The sequence below is a fragment of the Mandrillus leucophaeus genome, unplaced genomic scaffold (assembly GCF_000951045.1).
Source record: "Mandrillus leucophaeus isolate KB7577 unplaced genomic scaffold, Mleu.le_1.0 Scaffold1344, whole genome shotgun sequence".
NCBI classification, from domain to species: Eukaryota; Metazoa; Chordata; class Mammalia; order Primates; family Cercopithecidae; genus Mandrillus; species Mandrillus leucophaeus.
The window spans coordinates 280,567-302,283 of NW_012101304.1; the positions used below are offsets into that span (position 1 = coordinate 280,567).

A 21,717-nucleotide genomic window follows, 5' to 3' on the forward strand; every position below is an offset into this window, starting at 1 on the left:
AGTTGTTCCTGTTTTTCCAGCAGATGGGATACTTGTCCCTGATCTTGCAGATGATCCAGTTATCCCTGTCACTCCAGGTGATGATCCAGTTATCCCTGTCACTCCAGCTGATAGTCCATTTGTACCTGTTATTCCAGCTGATGGTCCAGTTGTCCTTGATTCTTCAACTGATGTTCTAGTTGTTCCTGTTTTTCCAGCAGATGGGATACTTGTCCCTGATCTTGCAGATGATCCAGTTATCCCCGTCACTCCAAGTGATGACCCAGTTATCCCTGTCACTCCACCTGATGATGGCCCATTTGTATGTTTCACTCCAGCTGTTGGTCCAGTAGTCCCTGACCTCACAGCTGATGGTTCAGTTGTCCCTGACTCTTCAACTGATGATCTGGTTTTTTCTGTTTGTCCAGATGATGGTCTAACTGTCCCTGATACTGTAAGAGATTGTACAGTGGTTCCTGATATTGCAGCTGATGACCCAGTTGTCTGAGTCACTGTAGGTGATTGTCTAGGTGTCACTGTCACTCCAGCTGATGGACCAGAGTTTTCCGTTAATCCCGTAACTGGCCCTGTTGTCGCTGATCCTGAAACTGATTGTCCAGTTTTCTCTGTTCCTCTAACTAATAGACTCGTTGTACCCTGTCCTCCAGATGAAGTTCCAGTTGTCCATGATTCTGTAACTAATGGTATGGTTGTTCCTGATCCAGTAATAGATGGTCCAGTTTTCTCTAATCCTTCAGTTGATGGTCTAGTTGTCCCTATAGCTTCAGCTGATAATCCAGTTGTTCCTGATCCTACAAGAGATTTTCCAGTTGTCCCTGAGCCATCAACATTTAGTTCTGTTGTTACTACCACTCCAGCTGATTGGACAGATGTCATTGTCACCCCAACTGATTGTGAAGATGTCCCTGTCAATCCAGTAAATGGTCCTGTTGCCCCTGATCTTTCAGGTGATTGTCCAGTGGTCCTTGTTCCTCCAACTGATGATGTGGTTGTACTTAATCCTCCAGATGAAGTTTTTACAGTTGTCTCTACTCCTGTAACTGATGGTCCAGTTGTCACTGATCCTACAACAGATTGTTTAGTGGTTCCTGTTACTCCAGCCAATGGTTCAGTTGCCCCAGTCACTCTATCTGAATATCCAGATGTAACTCTCACTCTCGCTGATGGTACAGTTGTCTCTCCTACAATAGGTGGTCCAGTTGTCCCTGATCCTTCAGCTAATGGTTCAGTAGTCTCTAATCCTACAACAGATGGTCTAATTGTCCCTAATCCTTTACTTGCTGGTCCAGTTGTTCCTGTCACTCCTACTGATGGTCGAGTTGCCCCAGTCATTCTAGCTGATTGTCCAGATGTCACTGTTACTCCAGCTGATGGTCCAATTGTCTGTGCTTTTACAACAGGAGGTCCAGTTGTTCCTGATCCTACAGCTGAAGGTCTAGTTGTCTCTAACCCTACAGTAGATGAACCAGTTGTCACTAATCCTTCAACAAAATGACCTGTTAGTGCCACTCCAGCTGATTGTGCAGATGTCCCAGTCATTCCAGCTGATTGCCTAGATGTTCTTATCAACCCAGTAAATGATTCTGCTGTCCCTGATTTTACAGCTGATTGGCCAGTTGTCTCTGTTTCTCCACCTGATGATCTTGTTGTACCTGATTCTCCAGATGAAGTTACAGTTGTCCTTGTTCCTGTAACAGATGGTCCAGTTGTCCCTGATTTGACAACAGATGATCTTGTTGTTTCTGTAACTCCAGCTGGTGCTCCAGTTGTCCCAGTCTTTCTAGCTGATTGTCCAGATGTCACTGTCACTCCAGGTGATAGTCCAGTTGTTCCTGATCCTTCATCTGATGGTCCAGTTGTTGCTGATTCTCTTGATGATGACTCAGTTGTCCCTGATCCTCCTGATGATGGCCTTGTCCCTGTCACTCCAACTGATGATTCAGTTGTACCTGATTCACCAGCTAATGGTCTAGTTGTTCCTGATCCCACAACAGATGGTCCAGTTGCCCCTGATCCTTCAGTTGATGGTCCAGTTGTTCCTATCACTCCAGCTGATGCTCCAACTGTTTCAGTCACTCTGGCTGATTGTCCAGATGTCACTGTCACTCCACCTGATGATCTAGTTGTCTCTGATTCTAAAAGAAGTGGTCCAGTTGTGACTGATCCTTCAACAAATGATCCTGTTGTCACTGCAACTCCAGCTGATTTTTCAGATGTCACTGTTACTCCAGCTGATTTTGAAGATGTCCCAGTCACTCCAGCCAATTGCCCAGATGTTCCTGTCAATCCAGAAAGGGGTCCAGTTGTTTCTGATCTTGCAGTTGATTTTCTGGTTGTCCCTGTTGCTCCATCTGATGTTCTTGTTGTACTTGAACCTCCAGATAAAGTTCCAGTTGTCCCTGATCCTATATATAATGGTCTAGTTGTTTCTGATCCAATAATAAATGGTACAGTTGCAATTGATCCTTCAGTTGATGGTCCACGTGTTCCCGTCTCTCCAGCTGATGGTCCAGTTGCCCCAGTCACTTTGGCTGATTGTCCAGATGTCATTGTCACTCCAGCTGATGATTCAGTGGTCTCTGATTCTAAAAGAGGTGGTCGAGTTGTAGCTGACCCTTCAACCAATAGTCCTGTTGTCATTGCCACTCCAGGTGATTTTTCAGATGTTGTTACTCCAGCTGAATTTGAAGATGTCCCAGTCACTGTAGAGGATTGTCCAAATGTTCCTGTCAATCCAAAAAGTGGTCCAGTTGTTTCTGATCTTGCAGTTGATTGTCCAGTTGTCCCCATTCCTCCACCCGATGATCTTGTTGCACCTGAACCTCCAGATGAAGTTCCAGTTGTCCCTGATCCTATAACTGATAGTCTAGTTGTTTCTGATCCAATGACAGATGGTCCAGTTGCCTCTGATCCTTCCACTGATGGTACAGTTGTACCTGCTGTTTCACCTAGTGGTCTACTTGTACCTGATCCTGTAGCTGATGGTTCAATTCTTCCTGATACTTCAGCTGATGTTCCAGTTACATCTGTCACTCTAGCTGATGGTTCAGTTGTTCCTGATTCTGCACCTGATTGTCCAGTTGTCCCAGTTCCTCCAACTGATGGTCTTGTGGTACCTGATCTTCTGGCTGATGGTGCAGTTGTTCCTAATCCTGCAGATGTTGGTCCATTTGTCCCTGATCCTATAAGAGATGGTCCTGATTCTATAATAGATTTTCCAGTTGTCCCTGATCCTTGGCCTGATTGTCCAGTTGTTCCTGTCACTAGAACAGATGGTCCAGTTGTTCTGGAGTCTTCAACTGATCGTGTAGTTGTTCCTGTCACTCCAGGTGATGTTTCAGTTGCTCTTGTCACTCCAGCTGATAATCTAGTTGTCCCTGATCTCACAACAAATGGTCCAGTTGTTCCTGACCCATCAGCTGATGGTCCAGTTGTCCCTATTTCTCTAGCAGATGATCTACTTGTACCTAATCCTCCAGTAAAAGACATAGTTGTACCTAGTTCTGTAGCTGATAATCCAGGTGTTCTTGATCCTGTAAACGATTGTCCACTTGTCCCTGAACCTTCAGCTAATGGTCTAGTTGTCACTGATTCTCTTGATGAAGGTCCAGTTGTCCCTGATCCTCCAGCTAATGATACAGTTGTCCTTAATCCTGAAACTAATGGTCTGGTTGTCCCTGATATTTCAGCTAATAGCCCAGTTGTCCCTGATACTCCAAGTGATAGTTCAGATGTCTCTGTGACTCCTGACGATTGTTCAGAAGTCCTTGTCACTGCAACTGATGGTCCAGATGTTATATCTGATGGCCCCAATGTCCCTGAAACATCAGATGATGATTTAGTTGTCCCTGGTATTTCAGATGATTGTCCATAATTCCCTGTTAATTTAGCTGATGGTCTAGTTGTCTCTGTCTCCCCAGTTGATGATCCAGTTGCCCCTGTCACAAACACATAGTAAAAATAGAATGATGTTAATAGCTATCTTGGTCCTTGGTTAACCTTTAAGACTCGTGTGGCTTTGTTTCTCTAGTACAGCTTTTATACCTCTTCATCTCCATAACCACCATATTATTTCATACTTTTCTTTTTGCTACATCGTAACTTCTTTTAACAAAAGGAGTCTCACTTTGTTGCCCAGGCTGATCACAAACTCCTGGGTACAAGTAATCTTCCTGAGTACCTGGGACCACAGTGATCTTCACTGTGCCAGCTCTAGCATAACTTCTTTCTGTTTGTTTATTTTCATAAAAATAATTTATCCAATATCTATTGTGTGTCAAAGAAGTTGTCAGCAACTTATAAGTATCACCTCACTTTACCATTTGAGTAATTCTATGAGATACATAATATTACTTTTTTATAAAATAGAAACTAAAGCAAGATTAAGTTGCTGTTCTAAGGGGATGCAGATAAATGGTTCTCTGCTCCATGGGACATTCTAGTGGGAAGAGAAAAGTAGACATAAATAAAATAACTAGCCAACCAATAACCAAATTCACAAACAAGAAAAGCTTCAGAGCATTAATATAAAGTGAATTGATACTAAGCAAATGGAATATTCTATTTTAGACTGTCTGGATAGTAAAGGCTTCTCTGAGAAGATGGTCTTTATTTTGAAGTCTGATAACAAGAAGCAACCTACTAGTGAAGCTCTAGGAGAATGGCGTTCCAGGCAGAGTTAACAGCCAGTACAAAGGTCATAAGTCTAATGGAGCTATACTTGCTAGAAAAGCAGAGCTAGAAGTTGAGTATAGCTGGATAATGGGAGCTGAGGTGGGGAATATTATAAGTTAAGGTCAGATATGTAGGAGCAAGTGAAATGTTTATGAATCAGGGAGGAAGATTGAAGATTTTTCTAAATGCAAGGGGCTATAATTTTAAACAGGGGAGAAATAGCATAGAATTGATATACATTTAAAATCCCTCTTTACACTTTGTAGAAAATACATGGCAGAGGTGCATTATAGAATTAAGAAGAAGAACAATTATGAGGTAATTTCAGAAGTTCAGATAATTTATGAGTGGCTTGGGTTAAAATTGTGATAAAAGAGACTGAGAATAGTGGATAGGGTCAGGATTTGTATTGGAAGTAGCATTAACAGGCCTTGTTTAGATATGGGAGGTACAAAAAAAAAAAAGAGAACCATCAAGGATGACTATAATATTTTTACCTGAGTGAATTGAGTCAGTGATGGTAACATTTTCTAATATGGGGAAGACTCAGAGAACAGGTGTGCGCATAAAGGGAAATCCAGTATCACCCAGAAGGCTCTGGTTCTGAAGATCCTAATATATCAAGAATACCACTAAGGAACCAGATAAAGATGGAAACCTTGGATCTGTGGAGACATGGATCTGCACAGCGGTGTGTCTGTGTGTGTACGGGTACATGTTTCCAGCAAAACTCCACTACTTGGGTAGAGCAGAAAAGAGTTCACTAACCCTTGACGGCTCCAATCCTTCCAGAAGGTTCCCTTCCATACGACCTGTTATTTTACCTCATTGATGAGAATAAAACCTCTCTATCCTTTACCAGATTGGGAATTACTATTCACTTACTGAATTATTTACCAGATATCCACCAGACACTTATCAAGCAGCCAAACAGAAACTGAGCTAGGCACTAGGAACACAACTGTAAACAAAGATAGGCAATGTGACAAGATCTTCCTCCAGTTTTAACCAAAATCTACCATGTTGGTGGTCTGTCTAGTAAAAGATAATGACTGGATGAAGAATCAACAATCCAGGCCCTGACTTGGCCTAACAACATACTCATCCTGTGACTTTGGGGTAAATACATGGAGTTTTCCTAGATAAAATGTAAATAATTACTAATATATTATTGACTGCATAGGGTGTCTGTAAGATTTAAGTAAGTTAATACATGTGAAAACATTTGTCCATTTTATACTTTATACAGTTGTTTCCTGATGATCGTTTTTACCTTTGTTAAAACAGATTAAGATAACTTATACATGATATTATATAATGGTTAATGACTGCTTCATATGTTTACATTACAAATAATACTGTATTAAATATATCCAGTAGAAACTAAGATATAAGTGGCTTTATCTACTAATATTTTATCGTACTAATTATATTTTTCAGGCATTTTTTGGCTTATTTTCTGAGAAGTATTTAAATATAAATAAATAAATTGATTGGTAATGTATCTCTTTAGTCATTTCAAACAAGTTAAGTCTTATGAGACACAAACATTGTTTAGCAAGGGATCTGCAACACCCACTGTACAGCTTACATATTTCCTCAACAAGTCAGCTTTGAACAAATGAGTTATAGACATGCCCTACTTGCAAATTCTAGAAAAGAAGACTTTTTAAAAACGCACGTGTAGAGGTTTTAGGAAGAAAACTGATTTCTGAATTTTTAAACAATTCAGAAGGCAGTGTTACTTTCTAAATTGTTCTTAGAAATGGGGAAAGCTGTTCATTAAGGTTCTAGATCTCTGTTCAATAAAGAACATATGGGAAAATATGCTAATACTTTAAACCACAATAATTTCTAATACTAAAGACAGTGGGATTTTGCAAAAGATTGCAAAAAAAGAATTCTAGTTTGAAATTTGAATAATCTGCTGATCTAAGACAATCTTTTAATGCCCAACAGCATATTATATTATTCGTGGCAGAGAATTTATTGAACTCTTAAATATTTGTATTATGGGAAAATCATACAATCAATGATTTGCAAAAATAACTAGCATATTATTTTGTAATTATTTATTACTTTTAGCCTATATTGAATTATGTTAGCTTGTTGCATAAGTTATTTTGTGTGGAAAAATGCAGAACTTAGACAATGAAATTGTAACTAAATGAGCAAATACACCCTAAGAAGCCCTTAACTCAAAAACAACAATTATGGACCAACCGTGAGATAGTGTTAGAGGGTCACTATTGCTTTTTTTTTTCTAATTTAACTCCATTATGGTTTTATCAAGTAACATTCCAGTGATTTCTAAATTGACCATGTGACAACATCAGATTTAAAATGCTGCACTAGTTTAGTTTAATAATGGAAAATATCTAAACTATCAGATCATTTTTATTATCTGTGATTTGAGGTAATGCACTAATTGATACCTCCATAGTGCATAAATACTGAATAACAAAGCATGCAATGGCAACATCTTTAATGAATTCACAGAATATTTAAATAACAGTGCTCTAAGTTTCAAGCAGGAAAGATTTTCAACAGAATTAATGCCTTACTGAATAAGCTTTTATAAACAAGTTTCTACATTGACTCCCATTTTTGTGACCTTTTAGCGCTTTGCGAATCTCACCTGGTGTATTTGAAGAGCCTGTGGTGGTACCACTGCTGGACCGCCCAGATGTAATTTCACCTCCACTAGTCGTACCACCCAGTGTTCCAGGTGTACCTGTGGCAATGGCAGAAATGGAAAGGACACATTCACAGAATTTCTTAAGCTATGAGATAACCAATTCTCACTTAAATTAACTTCCACCTAAAAATTACAGAAATCTTCAGTTTTCTGTATCGATAAAAATAATGATCCTTTCCACATTTAAAAAACGTACTTTGACGTACACTATTCATTATTTCCTTAGCTCCTCATCCCAAGCTCACAAAGTAGATCACTTTGACCCACATTTTACAGATAAGAAAACAGAGGTTACAGAGCTTAAGTGATTTACTTGCTTAACAGCATGACATTGATTCTGAGGAACAGTATTACACAAACATCCCATATTGCCCCTTGGCAAGTACTGGGTCCCCCATTTTACCTACCTGGTTTGCTTCCAGAGATTGTCACTGCTGTGGCTGAGGCTGCATTGGTGTGTTTACTCACAGGGCTACTGGTAGTTGAAGCAGCAGATACTGTCGGGGTCCCTGGTTATCAACAACAATGGTTCAGGTTCACTGCTGCAAATATACTGGTCCCTACTCCATGCTGATAGCACAGAACTGAGATTTCTAAAGTATAGTGGATTAACGGCATCTTCTCTACGCTTTCCCTTTGTTCTGACATTTAATGTCAGTTATAGCCTGACCAATAGTCCACATTACACACTGCTGAGGAAGGTAGGATTGAGAACTATTAAGGAGTCATGTCCAGACTTGCCTGATTTTCCAAAACTGGTGGCCCCAATGCCTGTTTCCCCAGGGGTGCTGCTACCTGGAGCTCCAGGAGTTGCTCCAGGTGATACCACAGGTGTGCCTGAGACTTTCAGAGAAAACAAACAGTTTAAGAAACTCACTTTTATTCAATCACTGTGACCTGAAACAACTTGGAAATCTCTTCCAGTATATTTATACTCATAATATTTACACAGTTTAGTGATATTAGGACTTCTTGCTCAGGAAGGGTATACATGTTAATCTGATAAGGCACTATTACACCATCACAATCCTTGTTTGCCTTTGACACTGAATGTACCTCTTGCTAGAATTACCTACAAGTTATAATTCCAGAGTAAATTCTTCTCCAAACTGCACCATTTACCCATTGCTATATTCCTTAACTTTTTGCTTTTTGCATGTGTTTAAATATTACTTTCTTCTAAAAAATTCTAAGCTTTGTAAGTATAAGAGCATCTTCTGGTACCTAACACATTACTAAGCTCTCAATAAATATTGTCTCGTCAAAATACAATGGTTTGTGTTAAGGTAGGCAGATAGCCAGAAACGAGCAGGCAAGGGAACCCCCTGGGAAAACAAGTCCTGGAGATGCTGTCACCTCATAGTCAGTGCCACCCATTTACAGGCAGCAAAAAGACAACAGCTACACTGGCTACTTCTGGCCTTGTGGTTGAGCTCCTCTTGCCTTGAAGGGGACTTACCAGGCCCTAGCTGGAGATAATCAGGTTAGGGACTTTCCCTCCTGACGAGCACACACACTCCTCCAAAAAATTGTCCTGGAGTAGACTTTTGCTCATTATAATAGTAAAAAGCACATCCCTGGGTGGAGATTTTAAATGCTAATGAGACATGCAATGTGTGTACTGGCATGTACAACAACAGAGCATGGGCACGGAAAGAGACATCTTGAAACATGCATGCAAGTAACACCCCCCTCACGCCCCTTCATGAATAATAGGTAAGATTCTCATAAAATCAGTCCCCCAGCACTAGCTGCTGCTGGCTCATTCTTCCAAGCAGTCCACTCTGTCTTGTGTCTCAGAGTGTACTACATATTTAAATAAACCCTGCTACTACTATTTTTTCAACCCTACCAGCTCAGAACTGTTTTCCACTCCTCTCTAAGAATGTACTTCATCAGGATTCCCGCACTTTCCGGTAACATTTGCATTTATCTGTTTACAAGTACTAAATTCTTCATAATCTCTTGATAAATTAAATTTTGATATCAGAGCTCACACTTCTGCTAATTAAACATAACTTTAGATATAAATAATATTTCAAATGCGACTTCACGGGAGGCTAAAGAGGTTGCGGTATCTGATCTTCCAATTGTATCCAATTTGAAAAATAACGAGGTTCTGCCTATAGATTGCTGCAAATGCTTTTTGACAAAAGTCCATTATTAAACTTATTATTGCTAAAATTTTCCTCATTCTCTTATAATTAACTTGTTTTTTAAAAACTCACTTGGACTTGCACTAATTATATATAAGACCTTTGTGTTTGACCATTGCTCTCACAACAAAATGTGCTTTGTCTTACCTGCTGTGTTTCCAGGACCAGTGGCCCTAGTACCTGATGTTCCAGCTGTGTTTCCACTGCCTGCTCTGGTGGTGGCTTCCACGGACCCTTCTGTTGAACCTGGTCAACATACAAAGGCAGCTAGGATTACATTAATTTCCAAAGTTTCTAGGAAATTAAGGCAACTGTTAAATATTCTTAGACATCCCCATTATTCATCCTTTTGTCTGAGTATTTCAATAGCTTTGTTTCTGATCAATGCAATTGATTTGAATGAATAAGCTTCTGTGATTATTTAGCTATTTACTCAATACGAAATCCCAACTCACTGCCTGGCATCCCAGTCATTCTTCCTGCCAGTGTAGTCAATTCACCCGATATTCTGGTTGTTCCTGTTTTGTTTTGTTTTGTTTTGCTTTGTTTTGTTTTGAAGAAGAGGGAGGATGAGGAGGAAGAGAAGGAGGAGAAAGAGGAGGATAAAAGTAATATGAAAAAATTGTTAAACTCAACTTCATTATTTATGAATGATGTTTCTATGGCTGCTTCCACCACCCAAATTCATGTCTTCCTTCCTCCTACCTAAAATATTGCAATTGTTTCCTCTTTACCCAATTAACAGGTCAATATTCTTCATCACAAATACCTTCTCTGCTTAAGAATATGGAATGTAGTAATTCTTCAACATTAATGTGTGTAAGAATCATCTGGTGAGCCTATTAAAAATGTAAATTCCCTATCTCTCCCAGCAGAAATTCTAATTCTATTTTATAACATTGAAAAGGTTGGTCTTGTATTGCAATTAAACTCTTATATTCATTTTCAGTTTGCAGAGAATCCAGAGGATAAAAGAATAAGTTAATTGACATCATGGATAAGAGCTAAATTTAGAATATCTAGAAAGGGATATAAGAACTTGATTCGTTTCAGGTTCATCATTTCAGGCAGGAATAATTTCTAGGATCACAAAAGGAGACACATAACATCAAGTCCCCACTATCAGTGATGCTATGTTTGATCACTAGGTTTAGGTGGTGGCAGCCAGAACTCTCCAGTATAAAGCATTTTTCAATTCTGCAATTAGCAAGTAATCTGTTAGGTGATACTTTGACATCAGGCAAACATCCAAGTCCTAGTCAACCTTTCACCCAATGTTTTCAGCATTTATTTATGATCCTTGTCTATTTTATTCAGGGTTTCAAAACAGCGATTTTTCCAATTGTGTCTTTTTTCAACATTTATGAGTTGGAATTTTTCTTTAAATAGATTTCTCGGATCAACTGGAACTATTTGAATATCTTGATACATAGTTTCTAATAAAAATAGGTGATAATTGATTAATTTTTCTCTTTAATTACCAATCTCCAGAATAAGGACTCGACATGATAGTCACCACCACCATTATCAAATGTTGCTGTGGTGGTTTCTTTTTATTAATTATCATTGGGGGTATGTATGTTTCAATATTATCAACAGGTCTCAATCTATTACAAATAATTATTTTTTCAGTGCTCAAAATTCTCCAAATTTGGTCAACAAGAACTCATGCAGTTTAGCGCCCTTGTCATTTAGGCAGAGCTCCCTTAGTCCTTGAATGCTTCCTCATTTTCTGACTCAAGAAGTCCCAAGCTGACCTTGTACTTTTCTTGTCCAAGACCTGGAATTAACCATTTCTCCAAGAAAGAGTGAACACAGAAATTTATGACTGCAAACTAGCTGACAACGGGTGCACACTACTGTTAGGGTACTACTGCTTTTAGGCCATTTCAGTGGCCAGAGGTGGAAGATACAAAGATTAATAAATATATAGATAATAAATGTATTATATTGGAAGACATATATTTCCATATGTTAGAAGTATATATATTTATACCTATATTTAGGTATATCACACATATTTGTGATGTTTGTATATATTTCTAGTATATAAAAATATACATTTTCTATATATATCATATATTTAGATTTATATAAATGATATATAGATCGTAAGTTTATATTTCCCACTCAAATGGAACATTACAGAAATTTACTTAATTATTTGATCTCTTTTTTTCTTTTTTTTTTGAGACAGGATCTCACTCCTTCTCCCAAGGTGGAGTGCAGTGGTGCAATCACTGCTCATTACAGCCTCGACTTCTGGGCTCAGGTGATTCTCCACTTCAACCTCCCAGGTAGCTAGGATACAGGCATGTGCCACCATGTGTAGTTAATCTTTTGTATTTTTTATTTTGTAGAGATGGGGGTCTCACTATGTTGCCCAGGCTGCTCTTAAGCTCCAGGGCTCAAGCAGTCTGCTGGCCTCAGCCTCCCAAAGTACTGGGATCACAGGCGTGAGCACTTTGTCCAGCCCTGATTTAATTATTGTATTTCTTTTCTCTTACATTTAAAATATTGATTTCTAATAACACTTATACAACTACTAATTGTTTTATTCTGTAATATATAAAAAACTATTTCAAAATGAGGACACTCATGTAACTACTGAGAAGAAAATTACTGAATGAAGTTTAAAATTTCCTAGCAGTCTTTTTGCCATTAAAATACACGACACTAGCATATACTGTCTGATTACTGTGTTTTAAAGTCATGTGAAATAATTATTTTTTCCATGTGATTATAATTTGATATTCAATTAGGTTCACTTGTTTTGGTTGGTTTTCAGTTTTAGGGTTTGCTTTTTTTATTTTGATTTAATTGTGTTTTTAAAAATACATATGACATTTTCCTTTTCAAAAGCCAAAATTCTATCTAAAAGAATACTCTGAGAACTCAAAATTCTGCTGTTTTGGTTTATTCCCTGTAAGTAATGACTTTCACTAGTTTTTAGTTTATCTTCTGTGTTTTTTGTATGCATATTTGCATATGTATATATAATTCATATCCTTACAAAACATATATACATATATGTACACACACATACACACACCCCTCTTTTTCATAAAGGTATAAATGGTATATACAATTCTGATTTCTTTTTTTTCTTTACAATAAATTCTGGAAATAACTAGATCAGTACATAGAGATCTTTCTCACTCTTCTGTTAGGATGGCCTAGTGCTGCTTTTTGTCATCTTTTATTCCATGTGTATTTGATGAGTTGTTTCCAGGCTCTTTCTATTAAAAAAAATGCCAGTATGAAAAGTTTATGTATGTTATTTTATATTTTGGTTGTCTAGCTTCAGGAGTACTAAAAGTGGGATTTCTGGGTCAAAGGATAAACAAGTCTGTAATTCTGTTAGATTTTGCCAAGTTACCCTCGTTGGGCTGTAACATTTTGTGCTCCCACCAGCAATGCGCAGAGCACCACCTGTTTCTTTCCAGAACTGTCAACAGGGCTGTTGTCACACTTTTGGATTTCTGCCAATCTTGAGAAATGGTATCTCAGTGTAGTTTTGGTTTACATTTTTCTTGTGTGAAGTTGATCATTTTCTCAGAGGTTTAAGAATCACTTATAGTTCTTGTTCTCTGTAATTGAATTCGCATCTTCTATTATTCTAGTTTTTGATTTGCTTTATGCACTTTTTCCCTTTGCTGATTTTGCTTGGCAATAAATCGCAGCCATGAGTATGATTCTATATTGAGTCTTGTGAGTCCTTCTAGCGAGTCCCAAAACTTGAAGGGGTCTTGTGCACACTGACACATATTGCCTTTCCATTTGGTCAAAACTGCTTTTGTGTCTTTAAGTAGAGTTTTAACGTTTTCCTCATGTAAGTTTTATCTTGTTTGGATTATTCCAGGGTAATTTATCTTATTTGTTGTTTATATAAATTGGACTTTGCCCTTCAAATATATATTTTAACTTGTTATTTGTATTTATGTAGACTTAATTTTTATAGATTAATCTTGTGTCTTGGTACCTTATTAAATTATCTTACTGCTTATAGTTTTGCCATTGATTCTCTAGGGTTCTGCAGGTACACTATTATGCATCTGTAAATAGAAATAGTTTAATATTTTCTGTTTCAAATTCTATGCTTTCAATTCCTACATAATCCAATTTATTAATAACCAGAAAATATTAAATAGTAGTATGATTGTATGTCTCTTTATCTTGTTCCTGAAGATAGTGGAATAAGTTTAGAAATTCCTTATTAAGATGCTACATGTGTGGCTGAGGTATATGTACTTTACATTTATTTATTTATTTATTTATTTATTTATTTATTTATTTTTGTGAGACAGAGTCTCGCTCTGTTGCCCAGGCTGGAGTGCAGTGGTGCGATCTCGGCTCACTGCAACCTCCGCCTCCCAGGTTCAAGCAATTCTCCTGCCTGAGCCTCCCGAGTAGCTGGGATTACAGGCGCCTGCCACCACACCTAACTAATTTTCATATTTTTAGTAGAGACGGGGTTTTGCCATGTTGGCCAGGCTGGTTTCAAACTCCTGACCTCGGGTGATCTGCCTGCCTCGGCCTCCCAAAGTGCTTACAGGCATGAGCCACCAAGTCCGGCCGTGTTTTAAGGAAATATCCATTCATTCCTATTATTTTAAGTGGTCTTTTTTTCCCATCAGAAATGATTAGGCAATGTTTATCAAATACCATTTTAGCTTCTGTGGGTTTTTTTTTTTTTTTCCCCTTAGATCTGCTATTAATATTATGAATTACATTAAAAGATGCCTTAATTTTGAAAAAGTCACCAAAAATCAGTATTAATAAAAATAATTGAGCATTAGTTTCTTCCTGATAGCTCATTCTTCCTTTTTTGTAAACTGATGCTTCTTGTACTTAGCTCATGAGATTTAAACAATTCGCTTGACTACTTACTACCTGTTATCTATGAGTAAAGCGAGTCCAATTGTTTTTCCGAATACTTTACAGAATTGACTCTTCAGGATTAATTCTTCCAGGTATATGGTAGGTTCTTTCACTACATAGATTTAGGGTTTTTTTCTAAATTAAGACTATTTTTCCTTATTTATAATTTTAAATATTAGCTCTGTTTCATTGCTTTTTCTTCTCCAGATATGGCAATAATATGTCTTCGATATTTTTGTTTGTTTCCTAAAACTATATCCTTCTCTAGCCCATTATACCTTTTTTGAAAGTATCTGCAATATTTCAGGAGTAGGGTACCTCTTCTCCGTTCTATCCTCTAATAGCCTTGCTGTATTTTCAGTGTTATTTATTCTCAGTGGAGCAATTTGCTATTTGGTCTTTTGAGATAATTTTTCTTTTTCTTCCATTTTCTCCTGGGTTTTCACCAATTCCAATGTAACATTCCTGCTGTTTATTTCCACTCTTAATTTTTAATCTATAATTTTGATGTCTCTTTGTAGCTGCAGTTGTTTCCTTAGTTGTTTTTTGTTTGTTTGTTTGTTTTTTGTTTTTTTTTGAGACGAAGTCTCACTCTGTCGCCCAGGCTGGAGTGCAGTGGCGCGATCTCCGCTCACTGCAAGCCCCGCCGCCTCCCGGGTTAACGCCATTCGCCTGCCTCAGCCTCCCTAGAAGCTGGGACTACAGGCGCCCGCCACCATTCCCGGCTAATTTTTTTGTATTTTCAGTAGAGACAGGGTTTCACCGTGTTCGCCAGGATGGTCTCGATCTCCTGACCTCGTGATCCGCCCGCCTCGGCCTCCCAAAGTGCTGGGATTACAGGCGTGAGCAACCGCGCCCGGCCAGTTGTTTTATGTTAATGTTATGTTTTTGTATTCTTTAGCTTCATGACTAGATTTTTACAATTTGTTTGCTACTGCTGCAAAGTTTTTGAAAATGTATACAAAGGAATAACTGTGTATCGATATTGGAATTTCTTTTTTTTTCTTTATTATTATTATTTTTTTCAATGTTTTGTGGGCCAGTAATAGTAGGAGATTCTATGCAGGGGGCAGCAGAGAGGCTTCCATATGCTTCCCAGATTCCTCAGATAAAGGGCTCCCCTCTTATGTTCTTACAGTGAGGAAGCTTTGTTTATAAGTGGCACTTTTTCCTTGTCTGTCTTCTGATGCTTTCATTATTATCCTGTTTTACTGAGACCTTTATTTTTACGTACTTATTTTTTTCCTTTGACACCCAGATTTCAAGGGTTGCTCCCCCTTCCAAAAACTTCCATGCACTCTCCAATACTCTTTCAACTCCATTCATGAGGGCTCTCTGACCTGCCAGGTCCCAGATTTTCTCTCAGCATTTTCCACTCAAGTTGGGGATCTTTCCTCTTGAGGCTCAACTCTACTTGATTGAACCACTAGAATCATAGTATTCTACCACTATTAGGACCTCTCTATACTTCGCTATTTTCTATGACGCCCTTACCTATATCTCAGCCCCACGGTGAGCCTCAGAGCCATCATTCCCAGTTTTTGGAGTCTGGCTCTTCTCTATCTCCACTAAACACCGTAAGTGTGGGCTCTGTTTTGATCTTTATGATTTGAAGAAAGAGGTACCTATAGACTCCAATTTATGCAGCCACCATTTTCCTGTTTTTGTTTTTGTGTTTTTCCATTGATTTCTTGAGCTTAAATCCTATTCGAGTCTACTAGTGTCAGTGCAAATTAAGGATCAAGTTGATACTATGACTAATTAAATTACATTCTGCTTGTGATAAAAGGATTTTTGGTGTGTTTGAATATTTAACCAGGTCATCAGATATTTACAACAGAGATACAATATGTAAGAAATTCGGCTAAGGAAGGCTATTCACTGATTCAGCTGTGAACAACTTACTCACTTGCTTCATTTCCAGAGACGAATTTAGGATGAACTATGTGTAATAAATGGTGCTCTCAAGTCCTGCTACTTGAAGACTATAATCATTTATATTGAGAACATGTGTGTAGTAGGTCATATCTGCTTGGCTATATATTATAAAAGAGTGATATATTGCTTTGATTTTGCAATCTCTTAACAGACTGCCTCTGATGTGCATCACATTCTGTTTTAATGCTTATTCAATATTTAACCTATATTTTATTCTGTACTACTTTTGTGCAGGGGGTTCTGGATTTGAAGAATATTTTGTTTTTAATCCTCCTTCCCCAAAACCTGAATAACTGCTTTTTATTCCCTTGCAGTTGAATAGATTCTTAAAATTTCACTCAGCTTCCTTGTATTTTGAGTTTTTGTTCAAGTTGGGGCATATAGACATAGCTCGTAGTGCACTGATTATATTATTTTCAAAATAGAATAATTCTGTTGTTTTAAACAAATTAATCAGTCACTTTACTAGAGTTGACTCTCAAGTCTTACTCCAATGCGTGTTATTGAACAATTCCTCCACTTTGATTATCTTTTGCCTTTGTGTGTATTATAAATATTAATTTCTTTTGCTCAGAAATGAAGTTCTATGAGAACAAATGCCTTACTCTACTCCTCTTTTATGTTGTCTGTATCCCCCAGGATGATATTGAACACACAACAAATATTTCTTGATTTATTTCTGATCTTCTGCAGTTTTGACATTACACAAATAATAATTAAATTCCCCAGGCAACCTTGTCTCTGACAAAATTTTAAGTAAAAAAATTACACTTCTACTGTCTGGATTTATTCTAATTATGCTCTTTCCATACCCGATGCTCCAGAAGTGTTTTCACCAGCAGCTCCAGTGGTGGCTACATTTCCCCCTTCAGTTGTTCCTAATTGAAAAGAGCAACAGTGCTCAGTCTGCATCAGAGTTTTCAAAATCACGAAATAAAAATACAGGACACCCAGTTAAATATGAATCCCAGACAAACAATCAACACTGTGTTTTGATCATTGCATGGGACATACTCATCCTAAAAAAAAAAAAAAAAAAAAAAAATTGTTCCTGATTTGTGTGAAATTCAAATTAACTGGTATCCTATATTTTCTCTGGCAAGCCTAGTCTACATAAATGGTTATAATGAAGTACTCTTCGAACAAATTTCAGGATTTCTTTAAAGAGGTAGGGGGTCTACTTAAACTATCCATGATCATTTGTTGTAAAATTAGATCCCTTCTAAATTCGCTTAAATTTATAAGAATTTGAGGTTCCAACTAGGTTTGTGACTCACCACCACTAAAGTGACCAGGTGAGCCTGGGCTTGGCCTGGTGAGTTTCCCAGGTAAGCTGGAACCAGTGAAAGATGTTCTCGCTGTGATTTCACTGTCAGATCCAGCGGTAGATCCAAGAGGCTGTCCTGTTCCACCTGGCAAACACAGTGTTGGGAGAGCACATACATTATTGTGACAACCCAGTGCCATAGCAGTTTTGAAGGAAATACTGGGAGAAAACCTAAATTAAAACTTTTCTTGAAAATGTTAATAACTTATATACCTTTCTATCTTCTGTTGGATGGCATTTATACTTAGTGAAATTTGCAGAGGTCTGATGAAAGATTGTCCTTTTCACCAAAAGCCATGGCCTCGGAATGACATCCTCTACTCACCTGACACGCCTTCAGATGATGTCGCTTCACTGCTTGTGGCTCTAGTTTTTCCACCTACTGAGGGTCCAGTAGTTCCTTTCAAAATAGACAATAAATATGTATCATGATCTTTGATTTAGCAGAACAGAGGGTGCTACTCTCTGCTTTCAAAATATCTTTTGTTTACACTTCTCCATTTCCAGGAATGGTTCACTCTTTCCAAAAATTCATTATGAGAATCATATACAATTGTTGGCATCCCTGAGAGTGCTTATTTACTTCTTCCTTGTAAATAAGCTTGTTTATTATTTACTTGTTTAATATTCAGATATTTGAACCTAGTGGTTCTCAACCCAGGTTGCATGTGGGACCCGTGAGGCTTTTTAAAAATACTTAATGCCTGGTCCCTTCTTCCAGGGACAGATTCAATGAGTCTGTGACGGATTCTTCAATATGTATTTTCAAACATTTATCTAGTTGATTCTAATTTGTAGTTAGGATTGCAAACTATGACCCTAGCCCCACTCCAGACTCACAGACTCAGAAGTTCCAGAACAGGAACCTCTGTCTGAATCTATATGGCCGATTACTACCTGCAATACCGGTGGTCAGTAACTGGGCTTCCTAACTCCAGTTCTTTTCGTTCTTTACAGCACTGCTAAATAAAGAAAATGTGGAGATCCACACGCTCCATTTTACTCCTGCATACTCACTGACTTTTCCCTTTTACTTACCTGATTTGCTGCTTTCAGAGGTTGTGACTGAGGCTTCAGGGCTGGCAGTGGTGGAGCCTGCAGAAACTCCTGTGCTTCCTGAAACCAAGAGAGGAGCAGGTATATATGTTATTACTTCTGTTACTATGACTACTTGGAAGGTTCCAGAAAAAGAAAGTGAAAGAAACTATCCCTCCAACTTTCCTCAGCCCTGCATCCTAATACTAGTTCTAGCCTGAATTTACAGAGCATCACTTAGTGTAGGAGATATGGTTGGGAACTTCTGAGACATTATGTCCAGCTTGGTCAATCTTACCAGAAACTGTGGCTCCAGGGCCTGCTTCCCCCAGGGTACTGCCGCCTCCGACTACAGGGGTTGCTCCAGATACCCTAGGTGTGCCTAATTTTTTATCATGGAAAAAAACAATGTCTGCTAAGAAAGTTAAATCCTTATAAAAGTGACCTAAAATATACATTTTTTTCTTTAAAAAATGAATCTATCTCATATAAATACACATTTTTTTCTTTAAAAAAATGAATCTATCTCATAAATGTCATGACAAGTTCTTGTTCAAGGTAAATCAACTAAATCAGGAAACTCTGATATTGTACTGATTACAATAAAGGAGTTTTTCTTCATAAAATAGAGTAATCGTGCAGATAATTCACTGTTCAACACTGACTAGTTCAACATTGAATTATCTTGTCTCTTCTTACTAGAATTGCCTTATGCTCCAGCATGCACCTTTTATTTGCTTGATTAACTCCTGCCTTTCTTAGTCTTTATCATCTATGTCTGTAGGAATATTTATTCCTTCCTCTCCAAAGTGAAGCAGAGTGAGAACAAATATATGGCCCTATTCTTTTCCTGTATCCCACAGAGCATCTATCACAGTATTAGGTATACAGCATATGCTTGTTGGTATAGTTCTGATCTTCTGCACACACAGCCTTACGTAATGTTTGGATTCCCCAAGAAACCTTGTTTCTGACTAAATTTTGAGCAGAAAGCTCACGTGTCCACAGGACAGCATCATGATGTTTTCGCTCTTCCAGTACCTGCTCTCTCAGATGTATTTTCACCAGCAGCTCCAGTGGTGGCTGCATCCACTCCTCCAGTTCTTCCTACTCGGAAGAATAATGGTGCTTAATGTATATGGATAGTTACCAAAAAAATTACTTCAGGATATTCAGTTTCATGTTGTTTTCCTAAAATATTGCCCTTGGTTATATTTACTTAATCTCATTATCGTATTCTGGGGTCTTGGCAAAGCTTGTGTTGGACCCCAATTACAGCCCCCAAAAGAGTCTTTGTCTTGCCTGCTGGGTTCCCAGGGCTGGTGGCCCCACTGCCTGATGCTCCCGGTGTGCTTCCCCTGCCTGCTCCTGTGGTTGCGCCCAGGAATCCTCCAGTCGTACCTAACAAACACAGTAGCAGTAATTTCAACATATGATGCTTCTAAAGGAAAAGACTGGGAGATTCTAGTCACATTTCAAGCTTCTTGAGCAGCTTACATGTTTTGATTATGCCCATTTATCAGGCGCTAAAGCATGTTTTGACTACGCCCATTTAACAGGAGCTAAAGCACATGTCCTAACTTGCCTGATTGTCCAGGGCTTGCAGCTCCTTTGCTTAGTTCCCTGGGTGTGGGCAGGAGGGCCTCCGGTTACTTTTGATTAAAAAAAAAAAAGTATTTAAAAAAATGCCCTCGCCAGGCATGGTGGCTCACGCCTGTAATCCCAGCACTTTTGGAGGCAGAGGCGGGTAGATCACCTGAGGTCAGGAGTTTGAGACCAGCCTGGCAAACATGGCAAAACCCTGTCTCTATTAAAAATACAAAAATCAACCAGGCCTGGTGGCAGGTGCCTGTAATCCCAGCTACTCGGAAGTCTGAAGCAGGAAAATCGCTTGAACCCGGGAGGCAGAGGTAGCAGTGAACTGAGATCGCACCACTACACTCCAGTCTGGGCAACAAGAATGAAACTCCATCTCAAAAAAAAAAAAAAAAAATGCCCTACACATAAACCAACTCAAATACTCTTATTAAATTCCTCTGAAACAAGTCATATTATTATTCTTATTTATTAGATGTGATTAAATGACTTGCTCCAGGTCACCAAGTTGGTCGACAGCAGATCCAGGAGCCAAATTCAAGCAGTCTAACTACAGTTAATACTCTAACCTGTTTCTCAAACAATATGTAGCAAAAGATCAATTTTGTAAAATTACCAATACTTTGAAAAAGGCCATAAAATAGAGAAATGAAATTTTTAAAAGTAAAACCTTACAAAACACAAGTCTTTATTTAATAGACATAAAAATCATCCTGTAAAATTGCTATGTTTTTAAATACTTACTCTCTGTTTCAGTTCTTAATACATCAAAAACTGGTAACAGTCTAGCTAGTATCCATCTGTCGACCAAACTTTGAGTAGCCCTGCTCAAAATCCTTATACATACTGCCTCATAACCAAAAGAGATAGCTGATTGGCTTATCATTATTATCCAAGTAATTTCCATGCAGGTTTTAAGAAATGTAAACAAATGGTCATCACTCTAAAATTTAAGTTTACTGACCTGATTGGAACCAACCACTTTCTTAATTTGTGCCATTGTACATTGATTATATCGTTTAAACCATTAATTTTTATGTAAACTATATCTTATTCCATAAAGTGTTTAAGTTATAATGTTTAAATCAGGAAAATTGCTAGGGGATAGTAAATGTAGAAAAAATAAAATTAGGCCATGGATTAGTTACCAAGTGCATAAAGAGAAATAGTTCCATGTATACACTAAAGAAATGGCTTTTAACCCAGTATATATGTAAAGAAGTTTTGATTTATCTTAAAAGCAATCAGAACAATTGAAGAATTGTAAGTAGTGGAGTGACATGATGATAGTTGAGATTTTGGAAGTCCATTCTGCCATGGTATTGACTGCAGCGTAGATTGGGAGGGAAGTGAGGAAGGAGTGGAAATGTTAGAGCAGTAGTTTTCCATTTTGATGAGCATCAGATGCATGG

The 21,717-nt window shown here is 38.0% G+C and overlaps 1 protein-coding gene across 1 annotated transcript in view; it reads right to left on the reverse strand.

The window, feature by feature from the left end:
- MUC19 (mucin 19, oligomeric) overlaps window positions 1-21,717 on the reverse strand; it is a 205,316-nt gene that overhangs the window by 110,550 nt on the left and 73,049 nt on the right. Inside the window, 11 exon segments of the mRNA XM_011973120.1 lie at window positions 1-3,938; window positions 7,313-7,408; window positions 7,780-7,881; window positions 8,114-8,215; window positions 9,676-9,774; window positions 17,160-17,225; window positions 17,625-17,759; window positions 18,000-18,074; window positions 18,713-18,790; window positions 19,008-19,091; window positions 19,751-19,816. Of these exon segments, the coding sequence (XP_011828510.1) occupies window positions 1-3,938; window positions 7,313-7,408; window positions 7,780-7,881; window positions 8,114-8,215; window positions 9,676-9,774; window positions 17,160-17,225; window positions 17,625-17,759; window positions 18,000-18,074; window positions 18,713-18,790; window positions 19,008-19,091; window positions 19,751-19,816 (4,841 nt within the window).